Below are 21,204 nucleotides of genomic sequence, written 5' to 3' on the forward strand. Positions count from 1 at the left end.
AATTGCCCTGTAATTTCCCAATGTATCTCTTCCTCTCCTTTTAATAATGGGACCAATTTAGCAATTGTCCGGTTCTCTGGCACCTCACCTCTGGCCAGAGAGAATTTAAAATTTACTGCATGGACCCTATAATTGTCCTCTCTTGCCTCCTTCAATATCCTTGAATATATCTCATCTGGGTATTCAGATTTATCCACCTTTTAAAGCTTCCAAACCCTCTCTCACTTCCTCTCCCTCTGTGTTAGTTTCTTCTAATATTTGGCAGTCCTCTATCCTGATGTCTGTATCTGTGTCATTCTTTTACTTTGTGAAGACTTACAAAGTATTCATTGAGGACCATGCTCACACACTACTCTCTATGATCCCTAATGGGCCCTATGCTTTCTCTACTCATTCACCTGTTCTTTTTTCTTAAAAACCCTTAGGGTTTTCAAATATTTTAATACTTTCTTATGTACTCACTTCCTAATTTCCTTCTACACATCCCCCTGCACATTTTGTAACTCTCAAGGGACCCTGCTGCATTGAGTCTTTGGTATCTGCTGTAAACTTTTTTCTTCTTTAATCCTAAACTTTACATGTATTGACATCAAGGATTCTCCCGTCTTGGTCCTACCCTTTGTCTTTACAGGAACATAGTTTCCATGTCATCTTCTTATTTCCTCCCTGAATGTCTCTCACTGCTCCAACAGTTTTATCTGAAAGTAGTTGCTCCCAGTCCACTTGGACTAAATTATATCTTATCTCAGTAAAAATGATCATTTCCCCAGTTTCAAACTTTCATTTCTGGTCCAGCCTTATCTTTTACTTTAACTATCATAAATCCAACTGAGTTATGGTTACTATGTCCAAAATGTTCCTACCTGATGCACCTTCCCAGTTTTATTTCTGAAAATTAGATGCAAAACCATCTTCTTCCTTGTTGAACTTTCAATAATCTCAACAAATCTGGTCACCATGTCAGAAAAATGTTATAATCGGATATAAAATATCCTTTATTGACACATGTACTCAAGTATGAAAAGTTTACAATCTCACCCCACATGGTGCCACCTTAGTTACAGATCTTAGTCAAGAAGGCATAGTAGAACAAGCATTAAAACAAATTATTGAATGACAAGAGAACCAAGATGTGCAACTCTCAGCAAAGGCTGAATAAGCTGGGGTTGTTCTCTCTGGAAAAGAGAAGGCTGAGAAGTGACCTGAAGGGGATCTAGAAAACGATGAATGGGTTTAGTATGGAGAAGTAGGCCCACTAGTTAATTGGAAAACTGGTTTTGAATAGTGATGTGTACAGTGGGACAGGGGTCATGGTGGTTAGATGGCACGATACCTGAACTAGTTATCCAGAGGCCTAGGCTAAAGCTTCAGGGACACAACCTCAAACTGCACAATGCCAGATGGTGGAATTGAGATTCAGACTTTATTGTCACATGTACCCAAGTACAGGAGTACAGAGTAAAGTGTTCAATGTTGCCATCTTAGGTACAAAGGTACGTTAGGTACAAAAAAACTTTGTCTCTTTTACCACTTTGTACCAAAGTTAAAAAAATTAAGCATTACCTTCATAGAATAAATAGAAAAATAGAGAAATAAGTAAACATTAAAGCTCTTCTTAATATAAACTAGAAAAATAAAGGAACAAAGTTAAAAATTAAAAGTTAAGCACTTTTTGATAAATCCTTCACTTAGCTCGCTCTCTGGGAGACCTCAGCTGCCTGTTAGTCAATTTGGAATATTGGACTACTGTCAGTAATAGTGACTGTCAAAGCTATCATTGTTGCTAAAATCCCATCAAATACACTCATATACTTTAGGGAAGGAAATCTGTCATCTGGCCTATGCGTGACTCCAGACTGATTGTGATGTGGTTGACTCTTAATGCTTTCTGACATGGTTCAACAAGCCTAGTCTAGCTCAGCATAAAGACAACTAGGGATGGGTAACAAATGCTGGCTTTGAAGTGATGCCCACATCCTTGAAGGATTTAAGAAAAACAGGTAGTCAACTCTTAAAGCCAACAGAGAATTCAGGAGAAAGTCACCACTAAAAGGAGTAATGAAGGTAAACATCACAAAGACATTTAAGAGAGAGTGAGGTAAACATATGGATAAGAGGCAAAGAAGGATATGAAGATGGGGGGAATAGAGTAGAAAGAAAATTGTGGAGGCTGTCTTTTATGGAATATAGCCTTTGCCAACAATTATCTAGGCCACTTATCCCTTCCTGAAGGAGTTGAACTATAGTGTTGGTTTCAATGTAGTACATTCCATGTTTTGGTACAATCCCTCAAAATGGTTATCTAAAAACATGACTTGCCCAAAAACTGAACTTCTTTATAATTTGCCATACATAATTTTATTTTACTCTGTGAAAAGAAACATACTTGGACAATTCAGCTTGGTGCTATGTTATCTGTTTTGCCACTTGCACACTGGTTCATTCCATAAGAGACACTTGGCCCAGAATTGGCCAGAAGTGCCCAACCAGAAATCTGGCAAAATCCTGAATCCTGCAAGACCTTGGTACCAATGTGCTCTCCTAAAATGAGCAGATCTGTAATTGGCTGTAAAGAAGGAGTGGGGTGTCCTGACAATGGGAAAGATTCCTCTGAGAAGCAAGACTCGTTGTTTTCTCAACAAATATTTGCTTCTGAGTACTTCACCTCCTCTGTGTCCTTACTTTTACAGGCAGCTCTCAGTATTTTTGGAATTGTTGGAGGACCAATCTTGGGACTTTTCACTTTAGGCATTCTGTTTTCCTGGGCCAATTGCATTGTGAGTATGACTTGCTGTTGGATAAAAGACTTAGGATACAGCTCCATCAGGTGGCAATTCTTCCTTAGCTGTGGTTTGTGTGCAGTCTTGCAATTAATAATGAACTCTCAACTTTTAACATCAAATCTACACCACTTGAGAAATTCTAGTCCAATCCCACATTTGACTTGCAGCCAAGAAAATCCTTTCCCTATTGATTCTCAGGAATCGGATGCTTTTGATCATGTGGAATTGTATGAAACAAATAGTTGCATGATGGGAAAACTGGCCAACCCATGGATGTAACACAAGTTAACAAAGGTCAAATCATCGCTAACCTACATCAAGCCCTGCTGAGGTTAAGTCCACATAAATTCTTTAACCTTGGTAGGCCTCGGCACAGTTTGATTAGCTGGCTCCACATAAATTCGTGGATACTGACTAAGTCTAGATAAGGACGTTCCACAAAATGCTCTGAGCACCTGACAAGGATGATATTATGAGGTGATGTATGTGGCACAAGGTTTCGGGATGTCAATATGATAAACCTTGGAAGTAATAACACCAATCATAATTCAGTGTACAGGTTTTAATGGATGACTAACCTCTAGTTATTGCTAGCTATGAATAAGTTTTAAATATAAAGATTCCTGCTTTTCTCTCCAGAGTGCAAACTTGTAGGGGAGAGTCAGAGCTGTGGTCGGCTCTCTCTCTTTTCCAAGTTTAGCCACTCTGCATGCAGTTTCTTTGATAATAAAGACTGATAGTTTTGAGTTTTGCTTAGCTCTCACAGTCCTGTAGCTATTTTTAATCCATTTCTACATTTGGCGCTGCAAGCAATAACCAAATAAGCTGTTCGCAGACTGGCATTTATTAGCCATTCCTGGATGCCCTGAATCTTAATGCCACTCATATAACTAAGGATTTTGCTGGAACATTTCTGGAGGTTGGAAGAGGCAATGTCAACATGGTGGCATTGGAATCTAGACCATGCCAAGCCAGATAAGAATGACACATTTCCTCACATTAGATTTTAGAACGATCCAGCAGCTTTCGGGTCATTGCTTATTTCATCTAACGCCAGTTTTGTTTTCGTTTCCAGGTGTTAAACTAAATTCAGTTCTCAAAAACACCAAGCGAGTTAAATTAAGATTCTCTGGACTATTTATGTAAAAATTATTTACACAAGTTTAATTTCCCACTCTGTTTCCTGCAACCAATTCTCATTTCATTACAATATATTGCTTCAAACCATGTGCTTTAACTTTTATGATGCACCTGATCAAGTCTTCTGAAAGTCTAAATATGCCACATCCACTGGTTCTCACTTATCTATTCCACTAGTTACATCCTCAGAAAACTCCAGTCAATTTGTTGCACCTGATTTGCCTTCATAAACCCATGCTGGCTTTGTCAAATCTTATTAATGCTCTCTAAATGTCCTATGACGTCTTTTGAATTTTAAGAGATAGTGTAAAAGATAGGTAAAAAGACTTAACTTACAGATCAAATGTAAACTAACAATGATAAGACAGGCTAAACAACTTTCTCCTGTACCCATTGCTCCTATTCTGCAGTGATTCAACCCCATTTTGATTTGTATTTCCATCCAAATGGTTGTTGGACAATGCTGGAGGTTCAATATTGATGGAAATTCCCCCTAAAGCAATGGGGCAGAAGTCAATGTACGAAATGAAAGTTTACTGTCAGAAATAAATTCAACTTTCCAGGGACAAGAATTTAAGTGCAAGAATTAGGGAGCAGCCTCAGTTGGTAAAACTTTGGCTCTGAATCACAAGGGTCTCATTCTAAGGCCATCCCACATGTAATCCAAAGTTGATACTCCAGTGCAGTACTGAGGTGGAGCACTGTATTGTCGAAGGGTCTGTCTTTCAGATGAGACCTTGGCACAATTTTGCATAAAGAGCATTGCATTTCTCCAGTGTTCTGGCCAATATCTGTCCCTACTGCACCTTACAAAAACGTGATCTGGTCATGATGGTTTTAGGGATGAGAAGCTTCAATGATGAGGATAGTTTGAAGAAGTTGGAACTGATTTCCTTGGGAAGGAGAAGGCTAAAAGGAGATTTTTTTCAGAAGTTTCAAATTTTCAATGATAGTCCTGGACAGAGTTCATTAAAAAGAAGTGCTGGTGGACTACAGGTGTGAATCCTGAAACAGGAGTAGATGTCTCATTGGGCCAGTTCCACCATTCATTACGATCATGGGTGATCTTGGGCCACCTTCCTGTCCTCTCCCCAATTCAATAAGGGACCGAAACACGATCTATCCCAGCCCCACGTGTATTCAGCAACTCCGCATACATAACCCCAAGCCTGACGATTAATAAAGCTCTCTACTAACTTTCATCTTAAGTTCATTTGACCTGAGCTATCATCTTTCTGGTGTATTGTAGGGTGGAATTGTGGGACTCATCTCTGGATTTGCATTTGCTTTATGGATTGAAATTGGAGCTCAGATCTGGCCACCACCCCCTGAGGTAACAATGCCTTTGAACCTCAGCGTTACTGGATGTAATGTCAGCCAGTCAAGAAATGAGACATCATGGGAGACCACTATCCTTTTGACAACTCTTTCCAAAACATCCAGGAAACACAGGTCTGTAAAAACTATAGATGGAAACTCAAGGATGAGGTAAAGCCATCTGGTTCACTGGAAATGTATCTAAACACTTGTCGACTAAATGGACGACATTGTGGTATTGTTAAGGACGAGCCACCTGTACAAATATTAGACCCCTATACCTATCCATTCCAGGATAGGTCAGATTGCTGATGCTTGGCATGCTAATTTAGAAATTATTACACCTATGAGACTGATACTGCTCCAAACCTCCAATTGGACAACAGTGAGAAACCAATGGGGACAAAAACAAAACATACCTATCAATGATGGTCATCTCTTAGAGTAGGCACATCCACTGTTGTGCTCTGTGATACCTAATTTAGCAAGAAAGTTTCATTGAGGTCTTTACCCCTTCTTTACATATATGTAAAACAAAATGTCAAAATGCATGTTTACTCTAATACTATTCTTCTGATACTATTGGTCAGATCCATGGAAGAATGCAAGGAACTCCTTCCAATCGGAGGTTGCATTGTTTAAGAATTTCTTTTCATTGTCCTTTAATGGGATGTAGAAGTCACTGGCAAAGGCCAGCATTTGTTGCCCTTTCCGAATTGCTCTTGACCGCAGTGGTTTGTTCTGAGGGCAGTTAAAAGTCAACCACATTCCTGTGGAGCTGGAGTCACATGTAGGCCAGACAGCATAAGGAAGGCAGATTTCCATCTTGTGGGTGGCACGGTGCTCAGCGGTTAGCACTGCTGCCTCACAGTAGCAGGGTCCCAGGTTCGATTCCAGCCTCCAGTGACTGTCTGTATGGAGTTTGCACATTTTCCCCATGTCTGCATGGGTTTCCTCTGGGTACTCTGGTTTCCTCCCACAATCCAAAGATTGCAGGTCAGGTGAATTGGCTATGCTAAATTGCCCATAGTGCAAAGAGGGTTACTCTTTGGAAGGTTGGTGTGGACTGGTTGGCCCAAAGGGCCTGTTTCCACACTGTTGGGAATCTAATCTAGATGGGGAGTGGTGCAGTCCCAAAGCTTCATATTATTTCACAGATGTTGTGTATACTGATTTTGATGCTTATGAATCTTTGTTTTGATTTATTTTTTACGATCCCAATGCTGTTACTAGTATGGAATGGAGGGGGTAAGGGTGTGTACTCAATGAGAATCAGGGATGTTTTAAAATAAGAGGGGATACCATGTTGGAATACTTAGTAACACCCATTGTAATTATGACATCACCTGGAACCCGTTGATTGCAAAAATATAAGGAAGGTGAAAAACAGAGATTTTAAAATAGAAAACACTTATTTGGCTTTAAAGCCAGACTGCACAATAAGGGTTGCTTGATGATGAGGTTACATTTTAATGAGAAATCCTTTCATTTCACAGAGCTGAAGCAGTGATGTCCTTGTATTCTTTATCCTACTTGTATTTAAGCACCTTTGCAATTTTAATCGTTATAATCGTTGGTCTAATCGTCAGCTTACTCACAGGTATATATGTTTGACTTTTCCATAGATCATTGACTCTTATTCAGTTATCCAGTTAATTCCTCTTGTTTGCTGTTCCTCATGGACTCGCTTTCTTTCACCTTTAATTCTTTATTCAATTTTGCTTCGAAAGTTGGTTATTATTGAACCTGTTTTGGTTTGAAACATTATTATCAAATCACTATTATTAGATCATAACTCACTGTGTTAAGGCAATGTTTTTATTTACTCCAGACTGGGATATCTAGAACACAGGGTCTCAGTCTTGGAATAAGGCTTCGGACATTTAGGACAGATGTGAAGCAAAACGTCTTCATTCAAATTTAGAATTCTCTACCCTGTAGAATTGTGTTTGCTCATTTAGTGTAGTCAAGACACAGTCAATTAATTTTTGGATGCTAAGTGAAGGGATTTCAGGATACTTTGGGAAAGTGAAGTTATGTTAGGTCCGCCATGATCACTGAATGCCAAGCAGACCAGAGAGCTGAATGGTATACTCCAACTCTTATTTCTAAAGTTTCACATAATTTTACCCCTGGTTCTTTTGTCAAACACTTCAAGTCCACATCCCTCAGTTTCAGATCTTTCCATCACTTGAACCAATTCTCTCTCATGTTCTATTAAAATAATTCATTCATGATTTTGAACATCACCTCTTCTTCTTCGCCACCACCTCTCATCCTTTGCCATTCTAAGGAGAACAAGCTTAGCTTCACCATAAGACCCATGTCCCTCAGACCTTGCAACTGCAACTAGGCACCTGTGAGAATTTTTATCTATAGAGATTTTCGATGAACAACTTTGATAAAGGTTTTTATGCACTTTGCAACTAATTAATGTTTTAAGGGAACTCTCCTCAGACTATTACTGTATTACTAACATTCAGTTGAAGAGACAGATTGGTTTTAGTTTAGCTAGTTATCTAGAAGACAGCAAATCAAACAACAGCCTTTTCATATTATGCTCCGAGCACGAGTTTATATTCAGAAGTATGAACCTTTGACATTTGTAAGTCTCAAGAGGAAGTTGCTAAGTTGATCTAACATGGGTGTTTAGACAAAGAATCCCAGTTGAGTAAGCAAGCGAATACTGCTGTGATCTGATTTATTCTTGGTGTCCAGAAGGAGTTCCTTCATTTGACCTGTCCTATTAAGCTCCATTTTGAAATGTTCTGTCCATAAGATCACAAGTGCAGCATTGCATATTGCTATCAAAAAATCACAGTAGCTGATGGGTAGGGGTCCCAATTTTTTGGCATTAGAAACACATCAATATTGGATTCCATCTTAAGTTAGTTCAGGATAAAACTGACAAATGTGTTGGATTTTCCCAGCAATACTAACCTATATCAATTCAGAATTAATAAATAAACTTAAGAGACTCCTCTCAAAACTCAAAGTCCCATTAGGCTCTAAGTTAAATTTTGACAGATAAAGTACACTTTGGAATGTTCCATTAGATAAATGGTGCTATATAAATACCAATTGTTTGACAATCAAGTCAGATTCAAGTGCAATTCTGAGACAAATATTAGTACACACAGTCCCACATGGCATACATTACACAAAAACTTAGTGGCTGTGTTTAATTAAGTATGGCTGCCTTTAGTTTCTGAAGCAGGTTTTTTCTGTGATCATTTCATTACATTCATAAATATGGCAGCAGGGGGGCACAGTGGTTAGCCCTACTGCCTCACAGCGCCAGAGACCCGGATTCAATTCCTGCCTTGGGCAACTGTCTGTGTGGAGTTTGCACATTCTCTCCGTGTCTGCATAGGTTTCCTCTGGGTGCTCCTGTTTCCTCCCACAGTCCAAAGATGTGCAGGTTAGGTGAATTGGCCATGCTAAATTGCCCATTGTGTTAGGTGAAGGGGGAAATGGGTCTGGGTGGGTTGCTCTTCAGAGGGTTGGTGTGGACTTGTTGGGCCGAACTTACTGTTCCACACAGTAAGTAATCTAATCTTAAAAAAAATATTTTGACAGGAGGGAGAAAATCTCAAATTGACACTGACTTACTGCTGAACTGGACAAATCTGTTTTCCGACTGTCCCAAGTCTTCCAGAGGTGTAAGTAACACTCATTCATGAAGTTTCCTTGAATATGCATTTCACATGATGTCCTGTGCAACATACCTACTCCTGCATATTTCTCGGTCAGTCTTGCATTGCATTGGCTCAAAGTTTCCATTCATGAAACTGCAACAAATCACAACTGAGCAGGTAGGAGCAAAGTACTGATGTTGAAATCTGTGCTGAATCACAGCAGATCAGGCAGCATCTCTTTAATCAGAAGAGTCATCTAGACTCAACACTAGCTGGCTTTCCCTCCATGGATACTACCTGACCTGCTGTGATCACCAGCATTTTTTGTTTTCACAATTTGTAGACCAAACCAATCCAAGCAATATGTATGTCGACTTTTGTTTACATTAAAAAAAACAGCATGAAGAAGGGAGAGTGGGAATAAGACAACTCAAAACAATTTTTTTTGTTACAGTTTTTGCAATTACATTAGTCTTTCTCTGATAAATGGTGGTTAGGACTGAAAACAGGATTTTCAATACGATGAAGACTGAAAACCATTGCAGCAAACTAATTTTTGTACTCTATCACTTTTTGTGCCTTACCAACCTGCCAATTGATAGCAATCGAGCTGAAATATTGAATTCATGCAGGTACCAGGTCAATTAGAACAATTTACAGAATCGGACACTGCGCAGGGTTACTGAGATTGATCAAGATCAAGAGACTAAAGATGTTGAATCAAACACTTACCTACATTTCCTGTGATTTGACACAAGCCATTCTGATCCATAACTTTGGATACTTGTTGCCAAGCGTCACATGTTTCTTAAACACAGTGATCTCTATCACTTACAATGATAAGGGTGGTAGAGGCATGTTTAGGTACCAACACCTTCATGTTCCTCTAAGTCACACACTATCACTACTTGGAACTATATTCGTTGTTCATTCACTGTCAAAATTCTGAAACGCTACCCTGACATTCTACCTATATCACATGGACTGTAATGGCTCAAGGCAGTAGCTCATTATCATCCTCTCCATGGTAATTAGGAATGCGCAATAAATTGCCAGCAATGCACACAAATCAAGAACAAAAATAATGTTCTTTATTGGATTCTATTTGGTCTGTCTTCAATTTTCTAGTTCTTAACCGTGATGAGCAGATTTATGGACATTGGGTTTAATCATTTGGTTCTCAATGTTTTTTAGGATGGAATTGAGGTTATGGAGTCAATACCCTGCCAAAACAGAGTTACTGGAAACGACAACCTTGCCTTCAGTCACATGTAACCAGATTGCAGAGAGAACAGAAAAACCTAGAGGGCAAGGAAAAACTAATTTGTTCATCACGATTGCTTTATTATGGCCATCCCTCTCATTCTTGCTTTTACAGGATAGAAACACTGAAAATCCAGACTTTTAAAACTCACTGGTTCACATTCATGACACTTGTGATTTTTCCTCTCTAACCAGGCATAAGCTGTCCTTGCCTCAATTCCCGGTGTATGCTCCCACTGCAAAAACTCTACTTCAACTGATATTGTTGACCCCAATCTGTCTTCCTAAAAAGAAACAATTTTCTGATTCTGTCACCCTCAAAACCTTCTCCTCAATAATTACTTCAACTCCTTTTGAGACAAAACTTCTTCAAATTGACCCATCACAAAGTTCTCTTAATCTATGGAGAGCAAAAGTGGGTTTTCTACTCAGCAAATTAAATTGTTTTCTTTCTCTTGAAGTCAGTGAGCTATCCAGTTGTTTGTCCCTTGGTTCTGGCTTCTTTAACTTTAAAGAAAAACAATTTTGCTTTTGTTTTGTCTTGCACCCATCAGGATGATGTGCAAGAAGTGCCAAACTAAAGGAAAAACAATTTTTTATATACACTGCATAAAAGAATGCTGATTGATGGAAGCATAGATGTGGACAATATATCAGTTACACACTGACTGACATTTAAATTTAAACAAGTGTGGCAGTTAACCAAGGCAGATTGGTTAAGGTATTGTCATGAGAAATGAAGCAGAGGATGGCTGTTATCAGTTTTAAGTTGAAACAGGTGTGTACATTGTCTGCAGAGAATCTGCATTGAGAGCAGCAGGTTCCAGTACACAGGCTTGCAGCATAGCACACTTGTGATTACCTTCAATTGGTATCCTTAGAATATGAAAAAAATATTGTTTCCCCCTCGGTATTATGATGAAGTGTCTTGATGAATACAGGGTTCAAACAAACAAAATGTCTTTTTTTTCCCAGCAATACTCAAGTTCTAGATCAACTTAGTTTTAAACTTTTTGATTAGTCCATTACAAGGGGCCTTATCAAAGGCCTTTTAAAAATCTAGATTTTTACATCTAATTATCCTGGTCTACTCTTTTTTTTGTAAACTTTTAAGCTTCAACAAAGTTGATCAAGTATGATTTTCCCTTTTGAAATGTTTACTGATTATTCACTATTATATTGTTGGTTTCTAGATATTTTGTACTCTCTCACTTAGTAGGCATCTCATAATTTTTCTTACAATAGAGGTTAAACTGACTGACTGGTTCATGGATTCCTGGACATATTTTATACCCTTAGAAAGAGATGATGCATTAGTTCTCTACCGGCATAATACTTAAATGCAGACATCCACATTTCCTTTTTGAACCACGAACTGTAAGGGAGGTTAAATACTGCAACAGTATGTAGCTGAAATACCAGGAGAATTTTGCAACTTAAGAAAATTGAGTGGTGCACACTTTAAATGTGCAATACAATGTCAACTTTTTGAAAGCAAGAATGATACTTTGAGGCTGAGTGACAGCAGGAGTCTTTGCAATAAAGAAAGACTATCTAACTTGAATGGTCTGGCTGCAGTTTGTCTAAGCATCTCTGGGACTCGAAGAGCACCAACAAGTGCAGAGCCCCAGCACCAGAAAATTGAAAGTCTCAGATTCTAACACAAATTCTAATTCTAATACAAACACCTTGGTCCACCTCAACTATTGACATTTTACAAGTATCTATCACTTTATGGACAATCTTTAGCATCATTGGTAAAATTAAAAAGAACACAAACACACTTTAGACCAACTTTGTTATCTAGACTTTTGATCTTCAGAATTTTGTTCTTCAATATTTTTCCACCCATAATATTTGTCAGTGTGTCTTTTATATGTTTTGTAAATGAATGTGTGTATTTAAGGTTTTGAAGGTATATAGTTTAAGTCACGTAATAGTAGTTTAATAATCCTTTCTTTTCTCAGTCATCTGTTCAAGTGACTTTACTGAAATAATTCCACCGAGGCCAGTATCCTGTCACCGCGTCAAGGACTTTTCATTAGAGTCAACTCCCAGATTGTTAGGGTGTCCAACTTTCAGATTTTCTGTCTACCAGGGCTCCCTGACTGGGGCTGTTAATCTGGTCCAATCAGGGAACTCAGATTCTGGGAGGTCCATCTGGCTGACCTCAGTCCAATCACATCTCTTCCCCTTGGAGTCGCAGGACACAGGCCAGTTCTTTTTCTTGTAGCTCCTCCTTGGGGGTTTTAGCACCAGGTCAGATTTCTCATCCTGCCTCGGCTGTGTAACATACAGTTTGAGTCTGGAGCATCTCAGAAGAAATTCATTCTCTTCAGTTGTAACTGAGCAAGCTGCTTCTTAGAAGAGACTGGAGTTTTACCTTTAATCTATAAAGGTTCCATGGTATAGGTTCTCAGTCAAGCTAAAGTATTGCGCAAACTTAAGGACTGGAATGAATTTTGCTCAAGATTGGTTCTGCGGTTCACTAAAACAGCCACACTGGTATAGACATCCATTAGAACGGGGTGACCATTTAACTGGATGTTGATTTGTTTTGTTTTGGATGTTGCTAAGTAATTTAGCTGTTCCAAACCAGATATAGGTAGACTTTCCAGGGTGTGCACTATCCTAAATACCAGCCAGAGTTCTGTTACTCAATTTAGTTCTAGTGGGACTCTTAGTTTCGAGTCTGCACACTGACAGCAGCTACAATAGCTTGCAGGCTCACATCCAGAAGAAAAGATAATTGTTTGGCCAAGGCTCATATTGGGGTTTTGCTATGGGCCAACCTAGAGTCCTCCGTTTCCGAATATGTCCTGAGTGAGGCTATGAAATTGCCTTCACTCGAATGATGTTTCCCATGCACAGTCAGACTGGCGAGGGTGCCCACTTCCATCAGAATACACTACAACCCATACCTTTGCCATGTTTTCTCAATGATAAAACTAGTTGTAGTTCCTGCTCGATGTTCAGTTGGGCTTCAGCTGGAGGATGCATTTGCATAGTTACATCATTAATCCCACATACCAACTGGTCCCTCAACATCTCATTGATTTAACCCTTAAAGTCCATTGCCTCTGCCAATCGTCTTAACTTAGTCAAAACTCCTGACACCGATCTGCTGGTTCTCAAATTGCCAAGTAAAACAACAGCATCTCAGATTTGAGAGGTGGCTTGAAGCTGATACTCTAAATCAACTAGGCAAAAGTGAGGACTGCAGATGCTGGAAACCAGAGTTTAGATCAGAGTGGGGCTGGAAAAGCACAGCAGGTCAGGCAGCATCAGAGGAGCAGGAAAATCGACGTTTCGGGCAAAAGCCCTTCAATCAGCCTGATGAAGGGCTTTTGCCCGAAACACCGATTTTCCTGCTCCTCGGATGCTGCCTGCCCTGCTGTGCTTTTCTAGCACCACGCTGATCTAAACTCTAACTAAATCAGTCAACTCTTGAAAGGTTTTAGAATCAGTGTCTCAGGGAACATTAGGCTCCTAATAACCAAAAAGATTGCAGGTCCACAAGCTGTCAGGAGAATTACTCATTGCTTTTAATCTGCCTCAATGTCATTTGCCTAGAAAAAGTAACATTCTTTCCACATACTGGGCAAGTCTTTGATAGCAAGGTCAAATAAGTTAAGCTTCCTAAATAACAGCACGATGCAAGCAACACTTATCCTGACTCAAAAGATGACTGTTGCAAATGAATTTCTTCAGGAGAGTGCTTTCCTCTCATCACCACCGAATTAACTCTGCAGACTCTGGTATCCCATCACCAGTCACCCTTTATTTACATGTGGAGCTCCCTCAGAGCTAACTCAGTGAACAGAACCTCACACTACTGTTTATATCTGTCAGCTAGGGCTCCTTGATCAGACCAGATTAACAGCCCCAATCAGGGAACTTATTTCTGAGGTCAACCTGGCTGAGTTCATTACAGACACGACAAAGTTATTTTCCAGTTAATAATGAATCCTGGTATGAATTACCTCTGTCTTGAATTCACTTCGGTGCACACGCACCATGTTTCTAGGGTGCCCTACTGGTCATATCCTCCCTCTCGCCACAAGCACTTGCCATTGCTATAAGCTCCAGGCATCTGTGCTATTTTTGAAGTGCAACTGAGCACTCAGTCAAGTGCTGTCAGTCTGGAGCTGCCCTACATAGATGGAGAAATTTCCCCAAGCTGGCTCAGACAGAAGAAAATTGGGTCCCTGCTTTGCCCTCAGGGACTGCATAATGGGAGATTGTCGTCTTTTCTCAGGGCTGTCAGTGGAGACCAGGCCATTAGAGGATTCTCCCTGGTCCAAGGTTGCTTCTCATGTCAATGCGGTTTCCACAGTTCAAAAGGAATGTCCCAAAATGCATCACAATCAATGATCTTTAGCATTCCTCAAGGCCAAGAGCCACCATTCACTCTGTGGTACTTCATTGTTTCACACTCTTCCAGTGTATCCATATTGTAAGGCTAATTATCCATCACGGTCTCATACACATTACCAAATGCAACATTTTCCCCTCACTCCTGTAAGCCACCCAATTCCCCCCACATTAACTAACCTTGTATGCCCTCTGCATTGCCTAGTCACTGCCTTGGGACACTAACATATTTCCTCCTACTCTCACTTACAGCTATACCAACCAGATTCATCTCACTCAACCCCTCCCTTACTCTCAATCCAGGAGAAAAAGCCACACAGAATGGCAGTAAAAGCCACAATGTGCACTGGGATGACCAACATTTGAGTCCTCATCCTCTCAGAGGGTAGAGTATGGATTCTGGTAAGGTTCAAGTCCCTTACGCCTGTAAAATGTGCTGGACCCCTTGGAGATCTACACCCCTTGTACTTTGAGACATGGCCAATTGATTGCTGCACACAAATTGCTGGCACATGGCACATGTGAGAGATTGATGTCAAGTGTAGTGCTGGAAAAGCACAGCAGGTCAGAGAGCATTGAGGAGCAGGAGAATCGACGTTTCGGGCATAAGCCCTTAATTCCTGCAGCTGCAGTCCTCACTTGGTCCTGAGAGAAGGATGTGGCATGGTGCCATAGAGGAACATGTCCACCTCTCTGACTGCTGACAACCGTAACAAAGCTGCCTGGCTGCATCTCTACACTAAAACGCAAATCAGTACAAAAATGCTGAAATCCTTTAAGCTCTAACTGAAGAGCGAAGTGAAAAAATTTAGGGCAAGGTTGTGACACTATGAACAAATGGTTACAAGATCAGTAATTGCTGCGAATGCAAATGAGAAGACCCTCTAACCCTAACTTTGGCCAAATCCATGTTTGTCTCTGCACCCAATGCATCCTGCAGCAACATTGCAACGAAAGGTGCTGGCGTGCTCTGCTGTGCAGTATTGAAATACAGAACTGTATGAATTTTGGATGTAACATGAGAACATTGAGAGAGTGGTATCTGTTTGATGCTAATGTGTGTGAATGGGGCAGGGTGGTGCTTGCAGTTATTGTCCAGTGTGTCATGAGATATTGGTCACTGACCAACTTCCCCACCAATAGCCACATTGTTCAGTCACTGGAAAGGTTCCACTTGATGTTTCAAGTCCCACTGACTCTTCCTAGAAACTAGGTTTGGGTTCAGAATTGTAAGCAAAGTTTCACTCTCCACAGATGCTGCAAGCCCGGAGTTTCTCCAACATGTGGTGGCTGCACTTCAGACCTCCAGCACTCTATTCTGGTTTCATCCCATGTAATTACCATGTTAAAGACATGGTATTGAATATAACAGCAGTTTACTTCTGTAACAAATAATGTAATAATGGAATACAAGGCTCTGATCAATTACAAAAGGATAATGGGTTGCTACCAACTTTATTTGTTGAAAACTTATTTTTCCCAAAAAAATTAAATTTCTCAGCCATCTTCAAACTCCAAGTGCATATTTATTTTAGATCTCTGCATCACAATATACAAGCAATCAATGTGGCTCTGTTCATAATCTGAGAACTCATGAAAATTCAACATTCTGTTTTTTGACTATTTACAATTAGTTTGCATCATACATCCATGTCAGGAAGCAGCAAGCTTAAAAGGAAGAAAATAAGTCTGTAAACAGGATTGGTTTCTTCAGCTGCTGGCTCAATGGAGATATGGATCAAACTAGATCTCAAGACAGCAAGTAGGTTACAGAAGTTATGCAAAATAGTTTTCATAATTTCTTATTTACAGATTGAATGTGAATGTGTGTAAAACTCTGGAGTTTGCTTAAATGAGGACAGATGCAGAATTGACAAACTTAACAAACCAGTGTAAAATTGTTAACTTTTTTTAAATTTAAAAACTGGAGGTGTACAGGATTGTATCATATAATGAATAACATGTTCAACATGCTGGCAGCATTATAAATATTTAAAGGATATTTTGTGTTGCAAAAACAAAACAAAAAAAAAGGTCTCCGCAGTACACCCCCTCGTGGCTGGGTACTGATCTCTTTCGTTTCTCTCCTGACATGCATCGAAGCTGCATTTTATCCAGTCCATAGAATGGTACCTTCAGAAGTTGCAGGGAGTGACTGCAAGATGGGCAAACAGAGAAGGCAGGCTCAACCTGCAAGGGGAGGGAACATTTTTTTTTAAAAAAAAGTGTTTTAAAAAACAGGCATTGATTTTATTTTTACAAGCAAAAAGACAAAATGAGCAAGATATTAAAATGGATGGATAATTCAACCAATTCACAAAATTGATTGTTCAAAACAGTATTTCATTAGAACCTTGAGGCACAGAGATGCTATTTTGTCCACTGTGCCTCTTTAGTACATTACTGTGATTAGTCCCACTACCCCACTCTTAACTACTCATATTTCAAAACAGCTATCCAATACCTTTTTAAAAATTATTTGAATCTGCACTGACTGCCCTTTCAGACGAGAGAGAAACATTCCATTGTTTAGTCAGTTCAAACTATCTTGCACCTTCAAGTGTTGGTTTATACGTGACAAGTGAATGACATTCCGTCTCCTGCCATAGGTTGATGTGATCCAGAATAGCTAGATAGTCACCCACTGCACCTTGAAAACACTCAGCCTCTACCACCTCGACGGACAAGGGTAGCAGATACATGGGAACACCACAACATGAGTGTTCCCTTTCAAGCCACATACCAACCTGACTTGGAATTACTTTTTCTTTATTCATTCATGGGACGAGGATGTTGCTGGCTAGGCAGCGTTTATTTTGCCCATCCCTAATTACCCCGAGGGCAGTTAACACCTCTGGGCCACCCGGACCAACCAACCCAACCACCCCGTGGCTCAACACTTTAACTCTCCCTCCCACTCCACCGAGGACATGCAGGTCCTTGGACTCCTCCACCGGCAGAACATAACAACACGACGGCTGGAGGAGGAGCGCCTCATCTTCCGCCTGGGAACCCTCCAACCACAAGGTATGAATTCAGATTTCTCCAGTTTCCTCATTTCCCCTCCCCCCACCTTGTCTCAGTCGGTTCCCTCAACTCAGCACCGCCCTCCTAACCTGCAATCCTCTTCCTGACCTCTCCGCCCCCACCCCACTCCGGCCTATCACCCTCACCTTGACCACCTTCCACCTATCCCACCTCCCCCAAGTCCCTCCTCCCTACCTTTTATCTTAGCCTGCTTGGCTACTCTCTCTCATTCCTGATGAAGGGCTTATGCTTGAAACGTCGAATTCCCTATTCCTGAGATGCTGCCTGGCCTGCTGTGCTTTGACCAGCAACACATTTTTGGCAGTTAACAGTCAACAACTACATCTTGTTCTTTCAGTGTTGTTGAGTCAAATTCCTAGAGCCATGGGTGTCCATATAATCCAAAGACTGCAGTGGTTCAAGGGAAGCTCATCACCACCACTTCCAGGACAGTTATGGATGGACAACAAATGCTGTCTGGAAACTGATGGCTACATCCCATGAATAAAGAAAATAACTAATTGACAACCAGCCACGTTGAAATTACTCCGTCTACACAACTTGATTTCAAATATCTTGATCCCACCTTAGCACTTCCTGATGATCAAGCAGTACCATTTCTAATATATTTGGCTTTGATGCAGTTAGTCTTGAAGGAACTGAACAGTTTAAGAACAAAGAGATCAGAAGACAAGCATTAATAAATACCTCAGTAGCTGAACTCCACATTCACGGCCACTCATTGTTTGAGCCTTTCCCATTCCTCTTCCGCTCATTGCGTTCCTTATGAAGTCTCTCCAGCTCAGCCTCATACATCATTTCCTGAATTAGGTACTTCTCACGGCGCATTCTGTCCCGGAGGTCTTTTGGTAAATCAGGAATCAGATACGCAATAAGATTCTTTATACTAAAAACCAAATGCTGTAAGGAATAAAATATCAACAGCTATCACACCAGAAGAAAACAAAGTCTCAAAAGGTCATCTGACAGATTTGACCAGGTTCACAATACCTGGAGCAATTTGTCTCGATGTTCCTCAAAAGTTATCAAGTTTTACTATCACTACTCTTGGTTTAAAACCACTAAGTTTGTAAACTGTTCAAAAAGCATTTCAGATTGTGTGAAATAATCTGCAAAATGGACATCATCCCTGACAAAATATACTATGGTAACTCATCAATAAATCTTCCAAACCCAAAACCTCTCCCATCAAGACAGACAAGGGCAGTAGATACATGGGAATGCCATCCCCTGCAAGCTCCTTTCCAAGCCACTCACTATCCTGACTTAACTAGAAATCCCACCATTCCTTCACTTTCGCAGGATCAACATGCTCAAGTCTATTCCGAACAGCATCATGGATATATCTACAGCCAAAAGGAGTGCAGCGTTCAAGGCAGTTAGAAATGTGACTTCCCCCACACATCCTCCCCCCCGCCCCCCCCCCCCCCCCCCCCAACCTCACTTCGGTTGGTCACAACAAAATTAAACTAAAAAGACAACCCCCTTGTGGATAATTTTCTCCAGAACAAATGAATTTCTATTATAAAAACAGCCAGTTTAACCAGGCTTTGGGAGTTTGAAATAAAGTGAGTTTATTTGTTACTGATTGTGAAAAAATGCAACAGATTAAGAATGGCGATGTGAACTGCTAACTCAGTTTCTCTTCCCATAGCTGCTACCTGACCTGTGTGCTCCTAGCATTGTGCCCCTTCCTTCTGCCCATAAGTGAAATGATTGTTACCATGATTTGAATGCTGTTTGTGATTAGAGATGACAGAGAAACAGGCTGCTTACCTCAAATACAATGATAAAAGCCAGCCGAGCCGCTAATACGTGCCAAAACTGCAGTGTGTAGGCATAAGGTTCTTTGGAATGAGGTGGTTCTCTATAGTCACGATATCTATCATACGGTTGAAAGAAAGAAATTTATGTTGACTAAACCAAATTATTATTTGCACAACTGGACCTGCAGCATCAGGTTCAGCAGCTAGGACACATGCATTCAAGTGCCAGTTCTTCCTGAGCTCTCAGGACACACTACAGTGGGACACAAAGGTTTTGCACAGTGCACTGCCTTGTTAACTTCAAAACATTTCCACTTAGGTTTATACAGCTTGCAATCACACAACACTGCTCTTTGATAAAAGCTGAATGGGTATTTAGACACGTCTTATGGGCAAAAAGAAATAGTTTCTGGGCCACTTCTCACAGTCCCAGGCTCCTACCTGCAGTACTCTACCTCTGTACCGAAAGAGTCACTGCCATTTGAATATGGTTCAGAACGCTGCTCAAAATCTGTCACCAGGAACACAGACAGACTGGCATTAACATAACCAATCATGCACCTGGGAAAGAAAAGACTAGGTTAATTCATATTCTTCATCTCACCACAGATTCTACGCTGCTCAAAATTCAAACCCACCATTCCTATTCATTTGGGGATGATTCCAGTTGCTGTTGCTGACTGATGGCAAGATTCAGATTTACAATGTATCCTGTGTGGGGGGGAAAAAGGGCTGAGAACAAGCTCAAGGAACTCAAGACAAGCCAATGCGTGACCAAGATAAACATCAGTATGCCTGAGCTTCAGTTGTCAAGTGATACCACTTGGTCTTTGTGTGACTTGTACCAGGGTCTTATCAATGTTGCTTCAGCAAAAGTAAAAAAGGTCTCCCTCTCAAGTAGAAATACATCTCAAAAGGTTCAACTCTAATCTGGAGATGGCATTCCAGCATCCCTGGGTTAATCGGAGTGGGAACTTAGCCCCATCACAAATAGGTGGTTGGGTGCAGTAACTACTCAGGAAATCTTTTTCCAAGCATCAATACAGAGGGATTGAGTTGGACAGAGTTGCATCATGCCCAAAACATTAGGGAAACCAATGTTGCACCTGATTCCATCAATATACTGAAAAAGGGAGAAATTAATCCCATTGTTGTGGGGATGGATTGAGCCTTTTCCTTCCAAATAGGATTTCTTTCGAATTATCAATTACATCTGAGGCCCACTGACAAGGTATGTTCCTGCAATGACATCACTACCATTCAGACTATTAATAGCTGGAATGTAGTGACTTTAGAACTTAAGTTCCAAAGATGCTTTCATTGTTAATTTTTGTTTTGAGCAATTGTGCTTCAAGGACTGTGACAAGCTGTTAGTTTGAAAGACGGAGAAAGTATGGACTTTTTTTTTTAAAAAGAAAAAGTAATTGACAGGACATTTCTTGAAAAAAGACAGACACACTAGAAATCACACATGTGCAGTGATGGGGAAGATCACCTGGATTTTTTGTACCAGGACACACACAGTCAGCCGTTTCAGGGTTAAGTCTTCTCAATTGACCAGTAGTCAGGGAGAGGAGAGAGTGTGCAGGTAAGGGGATCTAGAGGGTAGGAGTCTCAGCCTTTGCCATTTTCCAACAAGTGAGAGGCTCTTTCACATGGTGTGTGTGTAAAAGAATGTACTAGCAGTAGAGACTTGGACAATATGGATCCCTGTTCTCTTGCAGCGAAGAGCATAGAGTACAAATAGCTAATGTCACCTGCCCACTGTCAGGATTGGGGACATCTGCTCCAAACCAGAGAGGAAGTTAGTGAAAAGGGTATCTATCTTTGTAAGTGCTAGGCAGGACAAAAAGAGATTTTGCATAGCTCATACGA

The 21,204-nt window shown here is 40.5% G+C and overlaps 2 protein-coding genes across 2 annotated transcripts in view; one reads left to right on the top strand and one right to left on the bottom strand.

Annotated features, from left to right (window-relative positions):
• slc5a8 (solute carrier family 5 member 8) overlaps nt 1-7,990 on the top strand; it is a 30,713-nt gene extending 22,723 nt beyond the window's left edge. Inside the window, exons 11-14 of the mRNA XM_060840050.1 lie at nt 2,691-2,777; nt 5,173-5,375; nt 6,737-6,840; nt 7,959-7,990. Of these exons, the coding sequence (XP_060696033.1) occupies nt 2,691-2,777; nt 5,173-5,375; nt 6,737-6,840; nt 7,959-7,990 (426 nt within the window). The remainder of the gene's footprint in view (nt 1-2,690; nt 2,778-5,172; nt 5,376-6,736; nt 6,841-7,958) is intronic.
• Nucleotides 7,991-18,271: 10,281 nt separating this feature from the next.
• Nucleotides 18,272-21,204, bottom strand: part of LOC132825045 (anoctamin-4) — a 180,132-nt gene continuing 177,199 nt past the window's right edge. Inside the window, exons 27-29 of the mRNA XM_060840051.1 lie at nt 19,771-19,890; nt 19,340-19,445; nt 18,272-18,463 (exon numbers count right to left, since the gene is read on the bottom strand). Coding sequence (XP_060696034.1) covers nt 18,272-18,463; nt 19,340-19,445; nt 19,771-19,890 — 418 coding nt within the window. The remainder of the gene's footprint in view (nt 18,464-19,339; nt 19,446-19,770; nt 19,891-21,204) is intronic.

The sequence above is a fragment of the Hemiscyllium ocellatum genome, chromosome 19 (genome assembly GCF_020745735.1).
Source record: "Hemiscyllium ocellatum isolate sHemOce1 chromosome 19, sHemOce1.pat.X.cur, whole genome shotgun sequence".
NCBI classification, from domain to species: domain Eukaryota; kingdom Metazoa; phylum Chordata; class Chondrichthyes; order Orectolobiformes; family Hemiscylliidae; genus Hemiscyllium; species Hemiscyllium ocellatum.